General features: G+C 35.2%; 1 protein-coding gene across 1 annotated transcript in view; it reads right to left on the bottom strand.

Moving 5' to 3' along the window:
* LOC134249737 (uncharacterized) overlaps positions 1-19,552 on the bottom strand; it is a 29,151-nt gene extending 9,599 nt beyond the window's left edge. Inside the window, exons 1-3 of the mRNA XM_062732086.1 lie at positions 19,429-19,552; positions 3,360-4,178; positions 8-78 (exon numbers count right to left, since the gene is read on the bottom strand). Coding sequence (XP_062588070.1) covers positions 8-78; positions 3,360-4,170 — 882 coding nt within the window. The 5' untranslated portion in view covers positions 4,171-4,178; positions 19,429-19,552. The remainder of the gene's footprint in view (positions 1-7; positions 79-3,359; positions 4,179-19,428) is intronic.
* Between the last annotated feature and the right edge of the window lie 4,261 nt (positions 19,553-23,813).

The following is a 23,813-nucleotide window of genomic DNA, read 5'->3' as shown; positions in this document are numbered from 1 at the left end:
TACTAACCTGGTCTAACATCTTTTCTTTTTCTTCTGCTGAGTGTGTATTCTCTTTCTCTTCATTGTTTATTTGTTTTTCTGAAGGAAAATTGTGTGTGTCTTTATTTATGAAAAAAATAACAACCACAATTTTTTTTTATGAAACAATCAGAAATGTTTATAATTGAAGAAATATTTGTCATTTACCTACAGTCAGTTGTTCTAATTCGTGATTTTATTCCCTTAAAAGTTTTAAATAAAATATTAAATTTTGATATAACAATTCAATATTGCTATTCCCTGGAACTATACTACAGATGGTCTTTATTGCAGATGAAATTAACAGTTGGGGGCATAACTCAAACAATTTATCAGAAAAATAACTGAAACAAGAGATGTTTGTAAAACACTTATGCCCCCTCCCCCAAATTGGAACTTTTCCAAGTCTAAAGGGCATAACTCTGTCAAAAATTGCGCGATTGTAACCAAAACAGAACTTGACCAAGATATTTATCTGATAAATCTGTATACCACATTTCATTTCAATATGTGGAACCTCTGCAAAGAAAATGAAAGGAAACTGCAAAGAATTGGAATTTTTTCTAAGTCCAAGGGGCATAACTCTGTCAAAAATGGCGCAATCATACCCAAAACAGAACTTGACCTAGATATTCATCTGATAAATCTGTACGCTAAATTTCATTTTAGTATGTCAAACGGTTGCGAAGAAAATGAACGGAAACTGCAAATAATTGAAATTTTTCTAAGTCTAAGGGGCATAACTCGGTCAAAAATGGCGCAATTGTACCCAAAACAAAACGTGACCTAGATATTCATGTGATATATCTGTATATCAAATTTCATTTCATTATGTAAAACGGTTGCGAAGAAAATGAACGGAAACTGCAAATAGTTGAAATTTTTTTTACGTCCAAGGGGCATAACTCTGTCAAAAATGGTGCGATCGTACCCAAAACAGAAATTGACATATATATTCATGTGATATATCTGTATACCAAATTTAATTTCAGTATGTGCAACAGTAGCAAAGAAAATGAACGGAAACTAAATGGACTGACAGACCGACCGACAGACAGCAGCAAAGCAATATGCCCTGCCTTCTTCGAAGGGGGGCATAATAAGTTATTTTACACACACAAAACTTTTTTTTAATAATAACTTAAATAAGTTATTCTTATATCGTACTTGAACATTGATTTCTTGGGAGTTTTGTGTTTTCTGCCAATATATGCATTGCATTTTGGGATTCCATTGTGTAAGGCCAAAAAAAATGATAGTCTTGTTTCCTGCTACCAGCCTGAAAAAAATAGGGTAGGTAGGTAGGAAAATTATTTTATTTTTTTATTTTATTTTATTTTTTCCAGAGGTATTTTTTGGATATGAACTAATACAAAACCAAATAAAACATGTATAATAGGTCAACATTATATTTTAAAATCAGATATTATCACATCTTTACATACAGTTTTATAAAATACCACCTGATTATTTTTTTTTTCACTTTTTGAACATGAAATTCCTGAAATTTCCATTTTTTTTCCCAAAACTTAAAAAAAACTTTAGGGTCAGGTGCTAAAAAATAGGGCAGGTCGGGTAGCTGGTAACACGAGTATTTTTTGTTTTGGCCTAATACTAGATGGAGTGCATCAACTCCAATGGAGAATTTGTAAGGACGTGGAGATAAACAGCATTTTACTTTTTATTTTGTGGTTTTATCTACGTGGTTTATATGTCCAATTTTTATCATTAAATAAAAATTTTTCCCAATTTTCCCAAGACTGAACATTTGTTATGTATTGAGCAAGGTTTAAATTTATTGTACAATTGTTTTTGTCTTGGTGCCCAAGCAAAAACCTTTGGTGCACGGGGTGTGAAGTTAGGGAGGTCAATGACAAAAAATAACTTCAAAAGTTATTGATTTATTGAAGCTATTTTGGAAAGATAGCATGTTTTTAAGTTACTTAAATGCTGGTAAAAAGTAGGTCATAGCAAAGAGAGGTAACTCATTGTGATAAAAAAGTAACTCATTTGAGTTATTTTTTTTAAATAACTTGTTCAAGTTATGCCCCTGACTGATTAAGAATAAGCAAAGATTCAGAGAGAGAGAGAAGTCTGTTTGTATTGGAGCCACAAAACAAGTTGCAGTTTCAATATCCAGTGTTTTCCCTTTATTTCAAAGTAAAGGGTTAGAGATCAGTTGTAACAGGCTAGAGGCTGAGGTTTATGAACAAAGTCTCTGTGGACACTACAACAAATATTGGCATTTTTGTCAATTTAAATGGTTATTTTTGCCAGTAACGGGTTCTTTGGGAAAACATTGAATATAAACAAATTGTATAATCATTTAAACTTTTAACTTTCAATCAACGAACTTCCATTAAAAAACTTGGGCACATTGATAACTACACATTTTAGTCAGTGTCATTTGCTGCTCACATTTAAATTTATTATAATGAGGTGCTGGAATAAAAAAAAATACTTTTCTCTCCTGTATTTCTGTAAAGTGTTAAAGTGTTACCTATATATCATACAATACATTTTTAACAGATTTGCAAACTAGCACAATTTCTAACAATAGGCCCATGGGCCACATCGCTCACCTGAGCACTGTGGCTCGGAAAAAGTAGAAATTGGTTTATTATTGAAAAGTTGAAATCCAAAAGTAAACCTTTGAACTGTTATGGTTTTGCTATTCTTGAGAAGATGATTTTTAAAGAATTTTCCTATATATTTCTATGTAAAATTTTGGTTGACCATTGTGGCCCTGCCCTACTCCCAGGGGTCATGATTTGAACAAACTTGAATCTACACTACCTGAGGATGCTTCCATATAAATATGATCAATCATGGCTTTGTTATTCTTGAGAAGAAGATTTTTGAAGAATTTTCCTATATATTTCTATGTAAAACTTTGGTTGGCCAATGTGGCCCCGCCCTAGCCCCGGGGGTCATGATTTGAACAAACTTGAATCTACATTACCTTAGGATGCTTCCCCATAAGTTTATCTTTCCTGGCACAGTGGTTCTTGAGAAGAAGATTTTTAAAACATACCACCAAATTTTCATTAATTCCCAATTATCTCCCATTGAATGAGGGTGTGGCCCTTCATTTAAACAAACTTGAATCCCCTTCACCTAAGGATGCTTTGCAGTTTGTTTGGTTGAAATTGGCCCAGTGGTTCTTGAGAAGAATTCGAAAATGTGAAAAGTTTACAGACAGACGGACGCCGGACAAAATGTGATCAGAAAAGCTCACTTGAGCCTTCGGCTCAGGTGAGCTAAAAACAATTTTGCTCACTATTTTCATCTATTCTATTCAAAATACAGACTTCAAGAACAAAATCTATCATACAACTTACCTTGAACACCTTTATTTTCATCATCAATGTTATTCTCTGACAAAAGAACCCTCTCCTCACAGTTATGCTTCACCATTTCAACAGATTTTTCTTCAGAAGTTACCAATTTCTCATCACTTTCCCCAACTTCATCTCTCTCAGAAGCGTTGACAGGCATGTTAGTTGAACTTTCATCAGTTTCAGGGAAATTCAACCCCAAATCACTGGAACTTTCATCATCATTCTTTTCTTTCTTTGCATCTTCTTCTGCATCTTGTTTACTTCCCTGGCAAAGAGTTCTATCACCTGCACTTAAAGCTGGGTCCATGTCCTGATCAGGTGGATTAATTTCAGAATCACTGTCTTTCAAAGTGTCTACATGTTCTTCTGTGACTTTGTCTGATGAAGTTGAGTTCTGAATACCTATGGCTTTTTCAGATGACAAAGAATTTTCTGCCTCTTTTTCTTCAGTATCTCTATCAAATGCTGAATCTAATGGCTGACCCTCTTGGTTTTGAATGTCCCTCACAGTTTCTTCACTAGTTTTTGGGGAATTTCCCAGGATATGTGTTTCATCTTTTCTCACCTCATTTGACTCCATATCAGCAGTATGTTCTTCATCATTTACACCATCTATTTTTTCATCTTTTTCTATGCATTTAAAAGCTTCAAATATGTTTCTTTTACTCGATCGATCAAGATTCCCATCAGTTTTACTCTCAGCGAGTGTTGCATCAGTTGCCTCCTTGCTTACAGAACTTTGACAATTTCTGTCTTCACTGACTGAGCTGTCATGATCTTGACCATCTACTTCATCCTGTGGTCCATCCATATTCAATCCTGTAACCAGAAATCACATTTTTCACACTCATACAAAAAGGATTCAGACAATATTATGTTCTCAGGAACATATCACAAAGTATTAACCAAGTAAGATAGATTTTATTTTCTACTGAAAAATAAGAGGCCCAAGGGCCCAAATCGCTCTTAGTAAATTTGGTCATGCTGTTCTTTATCAGAATCCCCCCCTGTAATACCTATTGTGGCAAAACCCTACCCCCAGGGACCTTGATTTGGATAATTTAGAATCTACACTACCCTGGGATGCACATAAGTTTCAGTTTTTTTGGCCCAGTGGTTCTTCAGAAGAAGATTTTTAAAGAGTTTTCCTACATATTTCAATGTAAAACTTGGATTCCCTATTGCGTCCTCGCCCTACACACGAGGGTCATGGTTTGAACAATTTAAAATCTACATTGATCCAGGATACTTCCATATAAGTTTCAGCTTTTCTGACCAAGATTTTTCCTATATATTTCAATATAAAACTTGGGATTCTTTATTGCGGCCCTGCCCAATCCCTGGGGGATCATGGTTTGAACAATTTAGAATCTACAAAACCAAAGAATGCTTCCACATAAGTTTCAGCTTTTCTGGCCTAGTGGTTCTTCATCATCAGATTTTTAAACATTTCTCCTATATATTTAAATGCAAAACTTGGATTTCCTACTGCGGCCCTGTCTTACCCTCGAAGGTCATGGTTTGAACAATTTAGAAGCTACACTACCCCAGGATGCTTCCACATGAGTTTCAGCTTTTCTTGCCCAATTGTTCTTGAAAAGATTTTTAATGACCCCACCCTACTTACGTCTTTTCTTGATTATCTCCCCTTGTGAGGGGACTTGACACTTCATTTTAATAATTTAAACTCACCTTCACACAAGGATGCTTTGTAGTTTGTACCAAGTTTGGCTAAAATTGGTCCAGTGGTTCTAGAGAAGAAGTCTAAAATGTGACAATTTTACAGATGGATGGACGACAGACAAAATGTGATCAGAAAAACTTATTTGAGCCTTTGGCTCAGGTGAGCTAAAAATACAAAAAACAAGAGGCCCATGGGCCACATCGCTCACCTGAGAAGCTTTGACCATTCCGTTCTTTACCAGATTTCCCCATTGTAATACATATTGTGACCCCACCCTACCCCACTGATAATAATTTAGACAATTTGAAATCTACACTACCCCAGGATGCTTTGATTCCCCATTGTAAAAATTTGATTCCCCATTGTGGCCCTGCCCTACCCCTGGGGGTCATGATTAGAATAATTTAGAATCTAAACTACCCCAGGATCCTTCCACATAAGTTTCAGCTTTTCTGGCATATTGGTTCTTGAGAAGAAGATTTTCAAAGATTTTTCCTATATATTTCTATGTAAAATTTTGATTCCCCATTGTAGCCCCGCCCTACTCCCGGGGGTCATGATTTGAACAAATAAGAATCTACACTACCCCAGGATGCTTCCACATAAGTTTCAGTTTTTTTGGCCCAGTGGTTCTTGAGAAGAAGATTTTCAAAGATTTTTCCTAATATATATATCTAAGTAAAACTTTGATTCCCCATTGTGGCCTGGCCCTACCCCCGGGGGTCATGATTTGAACAATTTAGAACCTACACTACCCCAGGATGCTTCCACATAAGTTTCAGCTTTTCTGGACCAGTGGTTCTTGAGAAGAAGATTTTTTAATGACCCCACCCTATTTTTGTCTTTTCTTGATTATCTCCCCTTGTGAGGGGACTTGGCCCTTCATTTTCACAATTTAAATTCCCCTTCATATAAGGATGCTTTGTACCAAGTTTGGTCAAAATTGGCCCAGTGGTTCTTGAGAAGAAGACGAAAATGTGAAAAGTTTACAGACGGACAGACAGACAGACAGACGGACGGACGACGGACAAAATGTGATCAGAAAAGCTCACTTGAGCCTTCGGCTCAGGTGAGCTAAAAACCCAAATTTTTTCATATCAAAATTCAATTATGCGAATCGGCCATTTTGTGAACTCATTTATGGCATGGGACTGTACATATAACAAGAGGTTTATGGGCCACATCGCTCACCTGAGCACATGGGCTAGGTAAAAACGCAAATCACCTCAGTATTGAAAAGTTTAAGAAGGGGGGGGGGGGTATGCTACTTGAGAATGCCACTATATCAATATAGCATACATGTATATCTTTACTGTTCCTGAAAAGAAGATTTCTAAAGATTTTTTCCTACTTACTACTTTGTAAAAAAAAAAAAAAAAATGATCTCCCATATCATGCCCCCCCCCCTTCCTAAGGTCAAAATTTGAAATAATTTGAATCTTCACTACATGCTGTTGCTAACATGTCAATTAGACTTAATGTAACTTTTCTGTTCTGGAGAAGGTTTTTTCCTAAATATTCTTATGTAAAACTTTGATCCTTCATTGTGGCCACACCTTAAGCCTGGGGTAATGATTTGAACAAACCTGAATCTAAACAGCCTGAGAATGCTTCCATTAGTTCCATATAAGAAATCACTAAGCATGGATTTGATGTTCCCCAGAAAATTCTTAGAGAAATTTTAATATAAATTCCCATTATGTAAAAATTTATCCCATATTGTGTCCCCACCCTACCCCCAACAGATATGATTTGAACAACCTTGAATCTACACTATCAGATGATGCTTTCATATAGATATTTAAAAAATCATGGCTTTGCTGTTTTTGAGAAGATTTTTAAACATTTTTCCCTATATATTTCTTTTTTAAACTTTGATTTCCTATAATTGCTCCTCCCTTCCCCTGGGGTCATGATTTTAAACAAAAGGCCCAGGGCCCACATCGCTCACCTATTATATCTATTGATATAGCCTTTGTATTGCTCTGTTATGAACCACTTTAGTGGCTCTTCTATTCTCATGATCCGTCATGATTGGAACAAAATTAAATCTACACTAACTTTTTTTATGCTATTTAATTGATGATCAATCATGGCTTTGTGAATAATATTAACGATTTTTCCCATGCATTCCTATATAATAACTTGATCACCCGTTGTGGCTTCACTCTACCTCCAGAGGGGTGATGTTCTGAACAAACTTTAACCTACACTACCCCTGAATGCTTTCATATAATAGGAGTGAAATGGTTCATCGTGGTATTGATTCACCACAGTATTTTTTCTCGGTTTGATACACGGTACAAAATCTCGATCTATTTTCGGTTCGTTTTTCGGTCAGGATCATCATTCAGTCGGGTTTGGCAAAGGGTATAAACATGTTCCTCCATATAATAAATATAAAACCGTTAATTTTTGTTGACTTTTAGTTCGTAAAATAATTTTTAACAGTCAAATTAATTAAATTGATTTTTTCTATTTATTTTGCACATAAATTATTTGACTAGATTAAGTAAAAGGAAGCATAAAACAGTTAATGGTTGGATTTGATAACTTCTATCAAAATGTATTGTATCGAAAATAACCGAACCAAGATCAAATTTTATGATACTTATCGAACCGTGAAGAAGGTGTTTCGTTTCACCCCTATCATATAACTTTGACCAATTACAGCTGTGCTGTTCTCACGAAGAAGAACGTTAAAGACCTTTATGTAATCCTACTTTGATCACCCATAATGGCACCACCCTTGCCCCAAGGGGTCATCATTTGAACAAACTTGAATCTACACTACCTAAGGATGCTTCCATATAACTATGACCAATCATGACTTTGCTGTTCTTGAGAAGAAGATTTTTAAAGATTTTCCTATGTATTCCTATGTTAAACTTTGATCCCTCATTGTGGCCCCAACCTTCCCCCAGGGGTCATGATTTGAACAAACTTGAATCAACACTACCAGAGGATGCTTCTACACGAGTTTCATCTTTCCTGGCCCAGCGGTTCTTTAGAAAAAGGGTTTTGAAGGTTTTTCAAATGAATTCCTATAAACTTTGATACCCAATGGCCCCATCCTACCCTGGCAGGTCATGATTTCAATATATATGAATCTACACTAGATGAAGATGCTTCCACACAAGTTTCATCTAAAATTTACTTGCAGTTCCTAAGCACCTCTGCTTCGTGCTAGTTGGCTAGTATCAGAAACAGACGCCATTCCTTCATTAAGAAGAAATAAATTTAAAACCAGAGATGGATAATTCTTGAATGTAATTTTAATTATTAAAACATACGTTTCCGATGATCGATTATAAAAAAATTGAAAACGATCATTGGTATCATTTTTTTGTTGACAATCGATGTTTTCTGATTATCAGTACAACACTTAGGGTGTGGCCCTTCATTTGAACAAACTTGAATCCCCTTCACCTAAGGATACTTTTGGCAAGTTTGGTTGAAATTGTACAAATGGTTCTTGAGAAGATGAAAGTGTGAAAAGTTTAAGACAACGACAACGATGATATACAACAGTCAAATTATAATTATTAAATTTATAATTTGTAATCTACACTTCTTCAAAAATTAAATCAGCTTTGTTAAGCATTGCTGAAAGACTTAAATAAATCTGTTTGGTCCGAAGAATTTTTTCAACTGATATAGATCATAATTCTTACTTCCTTATATTCATTCGAATTAAGGTGTTTGTATGTTTGAGTAATATGTACAGAATGGGAAAGAATCACCTAAATGCTAGATCGATTGAACAGTTTTCATTTAAAAGCGTCTATGTGATGTTGACTAATTGCATATTACAAATCCAAGCATGGCAGTCTAAACTCGAAAGTGGTAATGTAAACTTGGTATAACAGAAGTTGATGGCATATCTCACTGTCATATGTTTTTAAATGGAAAATCACATTTAAACCTGTCCAGTTCAAAATACACTGGTAGATTGTGTGTTGCTCAATGTCCCTTTTGAGATTTCTTCACATTCATATTGAGATGCCATTATTTGCCGTTGGAGAGCTACAAATTTTGCCCTATACTCCGCACTGAGAGCCATTGAGTAGGGAGGGATCTTTTTCATGCCAGCACCTACTGAGACATGGGACCTTGGTTTATATGGTCTCATCTGAAGGACCAATCTCCACCTTCCACACAGTGATTGGGAAAAGGCAAAAAAGGTCAATGGGACTATGGCGCAACTGTCAACATTTTGTTATGGGCTATTTTGAAAATGAATGGGCCATCAATATTATCTGAGGGGGCATTTCAAGAAATAACAGAATGACAAACAAATATGAAAGAAAACACATTTTGAATTGACTGAATCTGATTTTAACATATGCAATGTCAGTAGCAAATTTAAAGGAATTTGCACTGAATATTATACACCAGTATTCCGTTTTAAATTCAGAGCTCCAGATAATTTTTTACCCCAAAGTGTATTTAATCCCTGATTTTCAAATCAATGCAGATTTTGATTTTCAGCAAAATGATTGAAGAGTATTTTGTTTATTTATAAATGTTGTAACCTTTATTTTGATTTTGAGCTAGTGTTAAATCTAAAGCAACCTAGCATAGTGCGGCACCATGCCCCTTTTCCTCAGCGCCATGCCCTTTTTTTCCAGCGCCATGCCCTTATTTCCTAACCAAAAATTAATAAATATGCCCAGTTTAGGCAATATTCCTTAGCTGTTCTGTTTATTCAGTGCATGCTGATAATCCCTTTGTTTTCCGAGGTGTGAATTCATGACAGGAAATCACTTCACGCTTGAACGCACGCACACAGCCACCTGGCTAATTTTAACATGCCTCAGGCTGTCAGGGTAGAGGATTTATTAATAACTGGAGAATCTCATTTGATTGCATTGATTATGCAAGAATTAGCTCAAGACCAAAGATAAATTAACTTGTAAATTATTAACTAATTAAAATCAGGATCGTTTTTTTAAACCGAAAGTAGAATAAAACACATAGTTGAAGAAAAAACTGATATTTTATCTGAATAAAATCAACTTACATTGCACCAAAAACTGTGCGATAAAAAGGCTTTAAAAGCAACAAACTAAGTTAGTTTCTTTGAATGAACTGATAGATTTGATAAGCTGAAGGTCATTGTTTCTAATTTAAGCCAGAGTTAAAAAAAATTATACATAGCTTTCATTTTTTTTGGGGGGGGGGGGGGGAGTAAGATCAGTTTTCACATGATCATGTTGGTAGAATATTTTCCAAGTAAAGAGAATGGTCTCTAAATGTATTTTCCAAAATGCCCCTCCCTCCTTCCCTGGAAAAAAAGTATTTTCATTTAGGCCAAAAAAAATTAATTAATAGTTTCTCAGGCCAAAAAAATCAAAATTCAATGCGGCAGGCATGCTTTTTTTTTTTTGTTAGCAGGTTTAACACCTTTCTTAAGCCTTTTGTTCAATAAAATGATCATATCTACCAATTTTTACTTTTTTTTCTCTGAAATTGGTTATAATATGTATTCAACTTTAAATAATGTTACTCCAAACATTTATTTAAAAGTTAATTCATAAAATACTGAAAATTTAGAAGAAATGTATTGTTTTTCTAATAAAAATGTCTATGTTAGCATTTATGAAAAGGGGAATAACTCGATTTTCTTTTTCAACTTGGAAAAATAGAAAATTGAGTTATTTCCCTTTTCAATATGTCAATAAAATTTATCACTGCGGTCGTTTTTTAACTGATGCGGCGGTGCCTGAGAAACTATTGATTAATTTTTTTTGGCCTTAATGTTTAAATTGACTGTACTACATGTAGTACACAAATAACACATTCCAAGCAGGTAAAAAAAATCATATCTCCAAACTTTAATAATTTTTGCACATGTTTCAGCTAGATTAATACCATTACTTTCTCAATTGTAACCTTACTAATTTTTTGATTAAAGAAATTGGATGTACCGTTATTTTGGGATTATAGGTCAATGGGGTATATAGGTCGAAAGGCTCATTTTCAGCCTAAATTTTTGAAAAATCCAAAGATAGGTCTAACTTACTATATAGGACGAGGATTTGTTTCCCGTTTTCTAAAGATTCTTACGCAGATACAATGTATCAGAACAGGTAAACCTCTAAAATTACCGGGGTTATTCCGTGACATGAACGTAATATGAAGAAAATAAACAGGTATTTTAATGAGTACAGCAATTAAATAAAGTTTTTTAAAAAAATGTAGTTAAAACTTCCTTTGAATTGTGTTACTACTTATTTTTCTCTAACTTGCCTGTTCAATGCCTCCGTAGTTTCACACTGTTGTTAAATCAGAGGCATAAATAACACGTGAATGCGTTATTATTTTACAGCTATAATTCGGGAAATACCGGAGACCAAAGAATAGTAATTCCGATTTCAGAACAACTTGGACACATTCCTAATAAATTTTATTCAGACATTATTTACCAGTGGACACCAATTACTTCGATATCCGCCATTTTTATTTTTCTTCTGCAGGGATTTGCTAAATCACGCAAATGACCATTGAATGTATATATCAAGCAACAGTAAAGAATTGAAATCATATTAACACTCTATAAGTTTAATTTATAAATTTAATTGAGAGTACATTCACAGTTTGACTGTCAACATGAATTTCACAGCTTTGTTTGTTCAATGATGTGTAACACTAATACCCTATTACTGCACATGGTTTGTTAAGCCTGCCCCGCAGGCATTTAAACCAACACGTGTTTACACCTTTGCGTACACAGTGTAAATCCCTTTAGGCCTAGAAAAAAAATGTTTGTTTCCGCTTTCAGGCTGAAAAAATATAGGGTAGGTAGGTAGGCAATTTTTAAAAAAAAAAAAATTTTTTTTTGTTTCTTTAATCAAAACGTGTATAGAAGTAACATTAATGACAAAAGAAATGGTGTTTTCAAGCATTACTGTGACTTAACTTATAATAGAAAGGTGACCCAAACTTCTTTCTGTCTTGAAAAGCTTGCAAAGTTAGAGGCTATAATTCCCTTGTTGAAATCTTGCACATCATGGGACAAAAGCATTAAAAAAATATTTAGGTTCGGCACTATAAATTAGGGTCGGTCGGGAAAGCGGAAACAAACATATTTTTTTGCTAAGCCTTATCTGTCAGACAATTAAAATTCTGTTAGAAGCCAATCTATGTATACCGGTAATTCAATTCAAGATAAGTTCGTTTGACCGGTATTATGATTAAAATAAAAAAAAAAAACAGTAATGACTCGCGTTTTTGGGGGGGTAATTAAATTTAGGAATTGGATGGCAACAAATTATTTCACTCATTTTACATTTAAATAAACACAAGACAATAAAAAAAATTTAATATACGATTTCAATTTATCGCTACTAATAAATGATAAAAACACTACAGTTGTGATCGTGAAAAATTTCCGTATTTTCAATTTTGATACGGTTGCGGTTTTACTTTTAGTACACGATCGCGACTTCCTAACTTCACAAGATGGATACCGCATGATGTTAATGGATAATACGTTGAGGAATTATTTAATAGATGAAGCAATGTTGTTTTCCTTTGTCATCAATGGATAATTAATGGAACTTATTTTGTAAGAAAGCTATAGAATAAATATTTTATTTTTTACCGGGGCATTAATTTTTTTGCGAAAAATAATCAAAAAAGTTACGAAAGTGGCACAAATTTGCTTTGAAATTGACGTAAATTTTACCGATTTGGGGGCATTTTTCGTAAACCTGAGCCTAAAATAGGTCGAATTCTGAATATTGGTCGACCCCAGCGGTTCTGAGAAAAAAAGTATCGACCTATATTCCGTAAATTACGGTAAATACCTTTTTTATATTCTTTTTTTATCAATAATTGTCATGTCAGCCCAGATTTGCTAATTGTGTTGATATATTTTTTTTTTAAATGAATGGAATACAGATATGAATTTATCTTTAAATTGCTTATTTAAATAAAGATTTCAATATGAAAGGATATTAACAGTAATTAAACATGTTAGAGGATGTAAAAATTAATAAATGTTTAATATAATTTTAAAGACATTCACATTTGTTTTAAAAGTGCCCTTGTTAGATCCTGTCGCGACGCAAAGTGCCCTTTTGATTCCTTGATTACCATGCCCTTTTTAGGGTCTAGATTTAACACTATGAGCTTAACATGTAATCGAAAAATGTGTTTTTGAAGAGGGAAAAAACTACATAGGTCAGTTCCTACATTTAAATAAATTTTGAAAATACCAACAAGACTTTTTGCTAAAATTGGGAAGCATTCTTTTTTGACAAGGAAGATTATACAGTAGGTCAAGGTACCATAGAGTCAGAGACACAAAAAACTTGTCCTTCATTTAAGATATCGTACCAAGAGTAAACTGAGAGAAAAGATTTGCTAACAGTGTTTGAAACTCACTGTAAAATTAGCTAGACATGCAGGGCTGATTGCTAGTGGAAGTTGTCAGCCCTGCCAAAAATGTACTAGCCCGAAAAAAGCATTTGTCTTTTAAAAGTTCGTTTTAACAGTAATCATGGTAATGTGAATGGGACCAGCTCACTATATATTGGATTACTTGATATCGAGATTACTTAATTTAGCAGAACTCTTTCGCAATGGAGGTAGGAAACGTCTGTTTGATGGGGCAAATGTGCTACTGAATACAATGCAAGATCGATCATTGTAGAATTTATAAGGACATATAAGTAAAAAAAAATTCCTGGTGGAATACCTTGCTAAACAATCGCTGACCCATCCTAATTAATTTGTGAGAAAAGCTAATCCTAAAATGTTACATTTTTACGATATTTTAAACTAAGCGGGCTCTTCTCATTAAATATTTATTGAAAATCATCACATTGTAAAGCTGATAAAATTTTCTACACTTATTTGACAATCTACTATTTGGAGTTCAATTCTTGGAATACATTGAACTTTCGGCGTAAAATTGTTCGAATCATTCGATTGTCACTACTGTAAACAATGCCACGTGTCCCAGTAATCTCACGAGATTTAGAGCTTTCTCGACTCCCCCGCAAAAGAGCGGTAGTAAGTTATAGATAACTGCGAGGTGCTCGCGATATTATGATATTACTGCTTGTTACTCTTTGAAGCCAGTAATATGAGTTGATTTGAGAGAGGTTTATCAAATATCTAAATTTCAATTTAAAGAAAAATTTTACATGTCCAGCCGGGCGTCAATACATGCAAATCTGTTCGCCCGTGACGAAATTTGTGCGTCTTGGGCGGTCGGGCGCATGGTTATTTCAAACACTGTTTGCTAATATGGCAAGTTGAGAGAAATGAAAAATTGGCTAGAGGCTATGAACCCATAATAAACAAGAGGCCCAGGGGCCACATCGCTCACCTGAGCAAATCGTCTACGAAAAAACACAAATCAGATAAGAACTGAAAAGTTTACTGAAGGGGGGGAGGGGGAGGGGTTGAATTTAATACTACTTTAGAATGCCTTCATATTAATACAGCATATGACGTTGCTGTTCTTGATAAAAAGATTTTTTAAAAAACTTTTCTTCCTATACTCTCACTAGTCATTGCTTTGAAGTACATGTACCTATGAAGACTATTTTTATAAAGATTTTTCCTATATAGTCCTATGTAAAACTTTGATCAGCCAATGTGGCCCCACCCTACCCCAGGGGTCATGATTTGAACAAACTTGAATCTACACTACATGAGGATGCTTCCACATGAGTTTCATCTTTCCTGGCCCAGTGGTTCTTGAGAAGAAGATTTTTAAAGATTTTTCCTATATATTCCTATGTAAAACTTTGATCGGCCATTGTGACCCCCGGGGTCATGATTTAAACAAAGTTGAATCTAACACTACCTGAGGATGCTTCCACATGAGTTTCATCTTTCCTGGACCAGTGGTTCTTGAAAAGAAGATTTTTAAAGATTTTCCTTATATACTCCTATGTAAAACTTTGATCGGCCATTGTGGCCCCACCTCTCCCCCGGGGGTCATGATTTTTTAAAGATTTTCCTTATATACTTCTATGTAAAACTTTGATAGGCCATTGTGGCCCCACCCTACCCCCGGGGGTCATGATTTGAACAAATTTGAATCTACACTACCTGAGGATGCTTCCAAACGAGTTTCATCTTTCTTGGCCCAGTGGTTCCTGAGAAGAAGATTTTTTAAAAATGCCATTAATTTTTCACTAATTCATAATCATCTCCCCTTGGAAGAGGGCATGGCCCTTCATTTGAACAAACTTGAATCCCCTTCACCTAAGGATACTTTCTGCCAAGTTTGGTTGAAATTGGCCCAGTGGTTCTTGAGAAGAAGTCGAAAATAAGAAAAGTTAACGACGATGACAATGACAACGCCGACGACAGAGAACAGACAAATTTTGATCAGCCTTTGGCTCAGGTGAGCTTAAAAGTTATGCATTGTCTTTCTATTTATGAAAATTGATTTTAATTTAAATCTCTGATTCTTCCTCCCGAAATGTAGATTGCTGTTGCCATTACTAGAATATTCCTGCTCACTAAAAGGCTTTTAAATCTATACTTTGTATTGAGAAAAATCAAACACCGAGTCCTTAATTCTTATCATTAAGTAAGTCGTACCTGTATTCTTCAACCTGATGTACACAGTACTTTCGTGGTGTAATGATTATCAATGATAGCTAATGCGTAAATGTACACCCTATTTTAATTTTCAATGCGCATTTTGTAAAATTCAATGTATATTTCTGCAAATACACATCTTATCTGGAGCTCTGTTAAATAACGTCAAAATTTGGAATGAGCACCTTCCTACCCTACAAATGAATGTAGTAATGTACCATATCTAAGTGCTTCATTAAAACGGAAGCAGTTTTTGATGGGCTTCCACCAATGAGATTTGTTGTTTTAAAATTGACTACATTAAAACTTTAGTAGAACAAGTAAGAAAGTCTTACTCAGTCAAAATGTCTCCAAATAAGATCACTAAAAATTGAATGCGTACCTTGGCGCCAACATCGATTGATTTAGTGCACCATTTTTCACTTCAATGCGACTATGGAGCATGGTGCAAGCCCTTCCCAATCACTGCCTACATTGGGATTTGAACCGGTGACATAAGGATCAACTCCTTACTTCGTGACTCTATAGCACACGCTATAACCACTGTGCCACATGGGCGACTATTGTTGGGTTGTATCATGGCCGCAATGATTTAACCAATTGTTCTACCTTTGTTTTTATACATTTGACAACCTAATTTATACACAAGGCTTATGGTACAGCGCCGTCTCAAAAGTATTCGCGAAAAAACATAATGGCAGATTTTTTATTTTAAAGTTTCAAGTAAAAAATGATTCTTACCCCATTATTCGTCGATTGTTGATTAAATTTAGAGTTATCCCGCGTATTCTTATCACATGACCAATGACCTAATCTAATGACGTATCACCGTTTTTGTCTGCTATTTTTATCCATGATTAATTTCCAACATGGGACACAAGTCAAAAGAAATTAGCAATGAGGTTAAAAAACTGGTCGTTGATTTAAAACAAGAGAGACACAGAAACTTTGAAATTGAGAGATTGTTGAATTTATCTGAGTCAACAATTCGATCTATATGGAAAAGATTTATTAACAACAGAAATGTTGAAAATACGCCTCGAACTGGCAGGCCTCCAAAAGTTACAAAGCGGGGAGAGAGTAGACTTTTGAGACTCATAAGAGGTAAACGTGAGAGACTGTTGCGAGATATTGCTGCGGATTTTAATACAGGGGGAGCAGTACACGTTCACCATAAGACTGTCCAACGAATTTTACATAGGAAGAAGGTTTTCAGGGGAGTTGTGAGGAAGAAAATGGTCGTGAGGAGTGTAAACAAAAGAAAACGACTTTCGTGGTGTCTTGCGGAAGGAGATGGACAGTTAAGAACGAATGGAAGCAAATTATATTCAGTGATGAATCACAGATCGTGATAGGACAAAATAATCGTGTATATGTATGCCAATCTGCAAATGAGGCTTACCGTCCGCAGTGCATGTGTCCTCGACCTAAGAAGCGAGTGTCAATAATGATATGGAGTTGTATAACATGGCATGGCATCGGAACTTTGAGCAATGTTGATAGAAATATAAATGCTGTATAAAAGTACAAAGAAATCCTGGAAAACAATCTCTGGTCTGTTTTAGCCCGTCATTTCTCTAACAGAACTTACCGGTTTCAGGACGATAATGCCCCTGTGCATCGCACACGAATTATTGAAGAATATAAACGTGACAATAATATAAACTGTTTGACATGGCCTGTCCAGTCACCAGATTCAAACATAATAGAAAATATATGGCTTCGCATAAAAAATTATCTTCAAAACACTGCCCGAAACATAAAAACTCCAGATGAACTTTTCAACGCCATTTACGATCTATGGACTTCCTATCAACCAAATTATGTCAAGAACTTGTACTATTCACCACCAAGGAGAATTATGGCAGTTATTCGATCGAAATGGTTGCTTGACAAAATATTAAAGTAAGTGTTTCTAATTTTTTAATAATTATTTCGCCCCAAAACTTTCGAGACGGACTTTGTTTATAATGTCCGCCATTTCGTATTTCCGCGAATACTTTTGAGGTGGCGCTGTAGATGTGACTGACTGACTTGCAATGCTTACTTTTCCTACACACCGGAGACCACTTCTGTACTTTCTGGGGGGTCTGTGTTTACTACACCTTGTTCACAAATCTGTTTGAAAACTTTCTGAGATCATGCTCACTTTTTGTTATCTTTTCCTTTTTCATATTTTACATGTTTAAAATAAACTTCCAGCTTTGTTTTGTTTTAAAGGGTAAATATTGTAAATACTGAAAAAATAAGACAAATACATTTGAAAAGTTTTATGAGCTTTGAACATTCATTGCGTCCAAATCATGCATAAGAAGCATTTTGCCAAAGGCAAGAACCAAACTGTTTGCCTTGGGTCATCTGGTCAAAGAACCAAATTTTTAACATAAGGCAGACTAACCCTGAAACTGGTCATGCACATATTGTTTTGAAACCTTAAATTATATTATTATACCTTTACTGTAATTACTCTATATAAAATTAATACCATAAAACTGTCTATTTCACCGAGAAGAGACTACTACCCTCAACTGAAGACTACTCCCTGGAAAATCAGAGCTACTCCCTGGGACTACTCCCTCATGAATATTTATTAGTAATTTTAACCAATCAAAGTGTTCAGTAGGTGGAGCGCTCAAGGAATCTCAAGTCTGTGACATCATGTTATTAGCAATGTAACTATGACGTCAAAACATTTCGACATGCGATGCCAAAATCATACTTGAATTTTAGCAAATTGAAGACAACGATAATTCTTCGAAATGTCAGTGAAAATACTTTTAAAAATAATTTAATTGTTTTAGGACACGATGTATTACTTATCATACAATGTGTTAAACGGCATGCATTTGTAATAATGCCTCTACTTTTTGTTTTTTTTTAACGTTGGGGTATCTGGTAAAAAAACTAAATGGCCTATGATTGTTTCAGTATAATAAAACAGTTATGGAATGGGAACTCGGGAAATAGCAAATTTATGGTTCCCCTCGGTAGGAAATAGTTTCCTCCCTTGGGGAACCATAAATTTGCTATTTCTCTCGTACCCATTCCATAACTGTATACTACTTCACAATTGAAAATAAGATAGAACTAACTCAGTAATTGACTCAATTTCCAAAAATGATCCCAGCTTAACTTGGAATTATCAAATATATTTTTAGAAGAAATAACAATCCAACATCTTGTATACCTATCAAACATTTCACAAAATGGTCCACATATTTTCGGAATGCACATTTGAACATTGGAAATTATTTGAAGAAGAGAAGAGGCACGAGACAAAAATTGGTGTTATTAACATATCTATTCCATGTGGGAGGAAAAAACCTGATGACCAGGATTGAAAACATAGTTACATATAGCTGTTTGTTTCTATTCAATACTAAAGAATGAAAAACCATTCATGATCTTCCTTCTCAATATTTGTCAACAATTGATAATAGTAACATTATGCAATAAATAATCGAGCTTCCGTTCAACGCTTCGTGAAAGGAAACTATTAGTTGTGTGGAACTGAAATAGTCACGTGCTTCGAATCCAAAACGAGGCTGGGTTTCTGCGTATGATTTATAGCAATATCTCATTAATCACCCGTCATCCCCCCGCCCAAATTTTACATGCCGTTACATATAGAAAACTAAAATTTGCACAAACCAGAAACCAATGTCGCCATTTTGATTTAACGTTATATTGACCATCAACATTAACATCGTAGGAGATCACTGTTTACACATCTATTCTCTAAACACATAATATTTTCTTTGTCTTCAATCAATTTAACGTTTACAATATAAAAAAAATAAAATGACAACAACATACCTCACTGGGCAAAATCCTTATCACTCGTCACAACACTCCCATGCGCGTCTCTTCGCCATTGTGGAGTCAGCGAATATGATGAAAGCGGCCTCGTTTTGATATCATTTGAAGTACAAAGTCACGTGATGAATACGTCATTTTTTTTCTTCACAACTGCGTCGTGTGAGGAAGTGGGAATGGTGGAGTTGCGGATTATATTGCAATGCATAATGCTTAGCCATATATATTAAACCATCCGGTTTAATCTTGTAATGTACGTAACACGTAAAATGAAGACTTTTTGAAAGGGACAAAAATGAAATTAAAAGAAGAAAAATATATATTCAGGTTAGGTATGATTAACGTCCACAGGATAATTTTTAATAAAAGTCAGGATCCCTCAGCTCTCATGTATTTAATTTATATAAAATGCGTTGTTGCAAAAAAGTCAGCATAAATTATTGTGGATAAGAATAAAATTATTGACGTATCTGAATCTTGACAATATGCGCAGTGTAGCTGCGCGCTAACGTTACGCCCCAAGGTACTTAGACTAGGTAGTGAAGAATTGTGGTCATGAATTGTTATATATAAGAGAGTTCGTCTTCTCATCGATCGCAGCAGACGACTTTTAACTCCGTTACGATTGGTCGGTGCATACACCATCACGGTAATCAGGTAATCTGTTTACCAAACCGACGCTCTATTTTTAGAGCATTCGACAATCCTAAGCTTTATTCGAGGAATAATATAGACTCGCGTCAATGCGGTCGGTGGCGGACTTCCTATATAAAATGAATTAATAGAGCTTGGTGATAGCTCTCTTTAATGGACATATGCACCCACTGTCATTTATCCGACCACCATCACGTGAATAAACTTATATAGACAGTCCACCTGGGATATGGCTCACATATTTGATCACCATCTCGATATTCAAGAGGGTCCACAATTAAAGCAGATATCCTTCAATTTTCAACACTTAATATTCGCGTTACACTAACTGAGTTTCACGAGATTTCACGGACGTCCAATTATCAATCGAAAGATCTGCAGATTTTTTCGTCAATTGTGTTGAGCAATCATGAATTTTTTTTAAAAAAGATTTGTGTTATTTGTATTTTTTACTTTGAGAGTTGAAATTAATTAATGCCGCTCTTCATATGCCAAAAGAGATTTTTTTAAATTTGATTTTTGTAATACGAAATTGTTATGGTTTCATAGTAATCTTAAAGGGTTAAAACATACAGAAAATTTATAGGTATCGGAGATCCATGGAAATATATGGAGTGAAACATATGGAGATAACGAACAGTGTTCCGGATAAAAAATCCATAAAACAATACAAAATAGGGGCAGAGCAAACACGGACCTCCAAAACATCAGAAATGGGATCAGGTGCCATGGAGGAATGAGCATCCCCTGCCGACCGGTCACATCCGCCGTGTGCTCCTTTTCATGATTGAATCCGTCGTCAATTCAGTGTATAAATAATGGACTAACAATAAGTATGAAAAACGTCAGTTAGCATTTGATAAATTGTATTTGCTGAGAAGGTCATTGTATCGACCAAAGAACTTACGAAAAGATGACTTTAAACGAGACTGCTTATATATAACCTCTTTATGCAGGTGATGGATGTATATTAGTAAGGGAAGTTGACGACTGTAAAGTTAAAGTCCCCATGTTTATCATAGAGCGTGGTTGTTAGATTACATTTAACGTCTCTTTCAAGTAAATTATCCAAATATGAAACATATGTGCCTGACTCTGTGGTATCTTTTATCTCAAGCTCACCAGGATATATCTATCGACGTAAGCAAAGGAATCACCATTGTTACTTGACAATTACTTAACCCGTCGATATATCTAACTGTCGACTTGAAGGCCACAGTAAGTGCTTTCCTCTTTTCACTTTTAAGATTTTGGACAAATTTTGCTTCATTTGAAGACAGAAATAGGTCTGCGAATAACAGGGCACAATTGGTACCGATGGGAAGACTTAAATTGTTGGTCTCCAAAAACCACATAGATATTGTCAATCAGAAAGTCAAGCATCTTTTTGATGTCATCTTCATAGTACTTGTGTGTACAATTGGAATGTTTTTAACAAAATATTTTTGCAAATGCTCTATCCAATGCGCCACACAGGTGACATAAGGCATCTATAGGAAGATTAGGTATTCATTTGGAAGCAATTTTATTCTGACATGCAGATTTGTTATTTTTGTTTGATTCCAACGGACTATTGTGAATGTTACACAAAGTGCATTAGCAATGTCTTTTATTTTAAATCTAGCATCCTCGTATATTACAGCATCAAATTAGCACATCATCTTAAATTGGATAACACCATAGATATTTATAGAATGACACATTATCTTCAAAATATTCGTCCAATGATATTTTTTCATTCCCGAGACTATACATGCAGCCAAAAAATGTACCGAATACAGACATCGTCATTTACATATATCGAACGTCATCAATAAATTCCAATCACAATTCAGGAAAAAATGGACAGCACCATAGTGATAGGCCTATGGTTTGTGGGGGCGCAGCCTTGGCTAGCGAAGATGGTTCAGTGGACTTTTACAGTCGACGGCTTACTTTGTCATTTAAATTGCACTGTGTACGGATGCTCGTAATTGAAAAAGGAAAAGAATGCCTAGTGTGCGTAAGTTTGGTTATGATGAAGCTGTGGACTGCAAAATGCAGCGCTTCTCACATAAGTCCAAATGCAGTCCATTTTTAAACTCTCCTTCATCACTTCTAATTTTCAATTCACAAAAATTTACTACATTAAATTAGCATTTCTGTTTATTTCACTGGATCTTATCATCAATCTTCTTGGTTTTTGTATTCTAATCGCAGTTTTTCACCAAAACTCGCATCGTCATCTTCTAGACCGGTCACGGTAACCTAGTGGTAGAGCCTTCGCCTCGTGATTGGGAGGCCCGGGTTCGATTCTCGTTCGCGGCACCGCGTCAAACCTAAGACGTAAACATAGGTAGTGACTGTTCCTTCGCTAAACGCTCGGCATCACAAGTGAAAGACACGGGTCTTTCGGATATGACCTTAAAAACGTGGGTCCCGTGTCACGGTGAGCGTTGGCATGGTAAAGAACCCTCACTGCTCAATGGCCCTGAGTGCTGAGTATAGGTTTAAATTTGAAGCCCTTCATTGGCATACAGTGAAGAATTCTCGAGTGGGACAACATACAATCATTCAATCTTCTTCTTCTTTCTCTTATTTGAATTCTTTTCTTTATTGCAATTATCTTTAAAATGGTGGAGTTTCAATATGACTGAAAAAGTTGAAGGGAAATTAAACAAACAAACAAATAAATAAACGTAAAAAATGTTTAAAGTTAGGGTTTGACTTTAACATCTTCCCACGACGATTCACATTGACATGCTTCTTCGTCGAACGCTGCTTTAAAGTATTAACACACTGGTAATGTGAAAACTACATGTACATGTAAATATTACAAGCTGATGCAACTACGAAGGAATGTTGATTCTCGTAGTTGTTCAAGAAGGATTGAGAACGTAATAACGCAATAATGAAAGACTATTGTACTACGGTACGATAGTGAGATTACGATGGTCACGTCAAAGGTCAAATTCTATCAACCAATCACATTGTCGTCTGCAAAATCATCGTGTATTTGTTGAAGTGAATAAGTCTCGAGTTGTTCCGAACTTGTTCCGAACTTGACCTTTGACGTAACCCTCTTTGGAATGTTGTTTGATGTTTGTGTAGCGAGTATTCGAGCAGATCTAACATCTAATTTTTATTAGATTGCAGATTACCTACTTGGACAAAACTTGCACAATTGTTGCATCAAGGGAGGGACGCTAACTCTGCTCTGGATACTGTCCTACTGATCTGACCTATATTTTTCAGATGAATGATCAGGTTAAAATGATTTTGGAGCAGCTAGGTCCATTCCAAGTTAACTAAAGACCTACCTTGAGGTAAACTTACTTGGAAAATGAATAGATCTATACTTTTCTGATGAGTAACTTGGTTGAAGAATTTCGTAGCAGTTCCATTCCCAAAAAAGTATAAGACAAACCTTGATTAAACTTTCTACAGGGATGGATATCGGGTCTGGTCTATATTTTCCAAATCAGTGAATATTTTACCTCCCTGAATTAATCTAACATTGGTTATTTGTCTTGAGATGAACATTAGGCGAGTTGCTTCGGATACTACCTAATCTGCTTCAAATGCTGCATGGTCTCAGACCTATATATTTTCTAGATGAGTGAATATTTTCCGTACCTAAATCAACCGCACATGGATGATGTGTCTTGATTTGGACATTGAAAGAATTGCTTTGGATACTTGATCTGACCAATTTTTCTAAATGACTGACCAGGGTAGCTTTGGAATTAGCT

The sequence above is a fragment of the Saccostrea cucullata genome, unplaced genomic scaffold (genome assembly GCF_032062105.1).
Source record: "Saccostrea cucullata isolate Sc308-1 unplaced genomic scaffold, CSIRO_AGI_Scuc_v1 ctg305, whole genome shotgun sequence".
Taxonomy (NCBI): domain Eukaryota; kingdom Metazoa; phylum Mollusca; class Bivalvia; order Ostreida; family Ostreidae; genus Saccostrea; species Saccostrea cuccullata.
The sequence above is the reverse complement of the archived record's forward strand: the minus strand, read 5'-3'. Positions and strand labels throughout refer to the sequence as shown.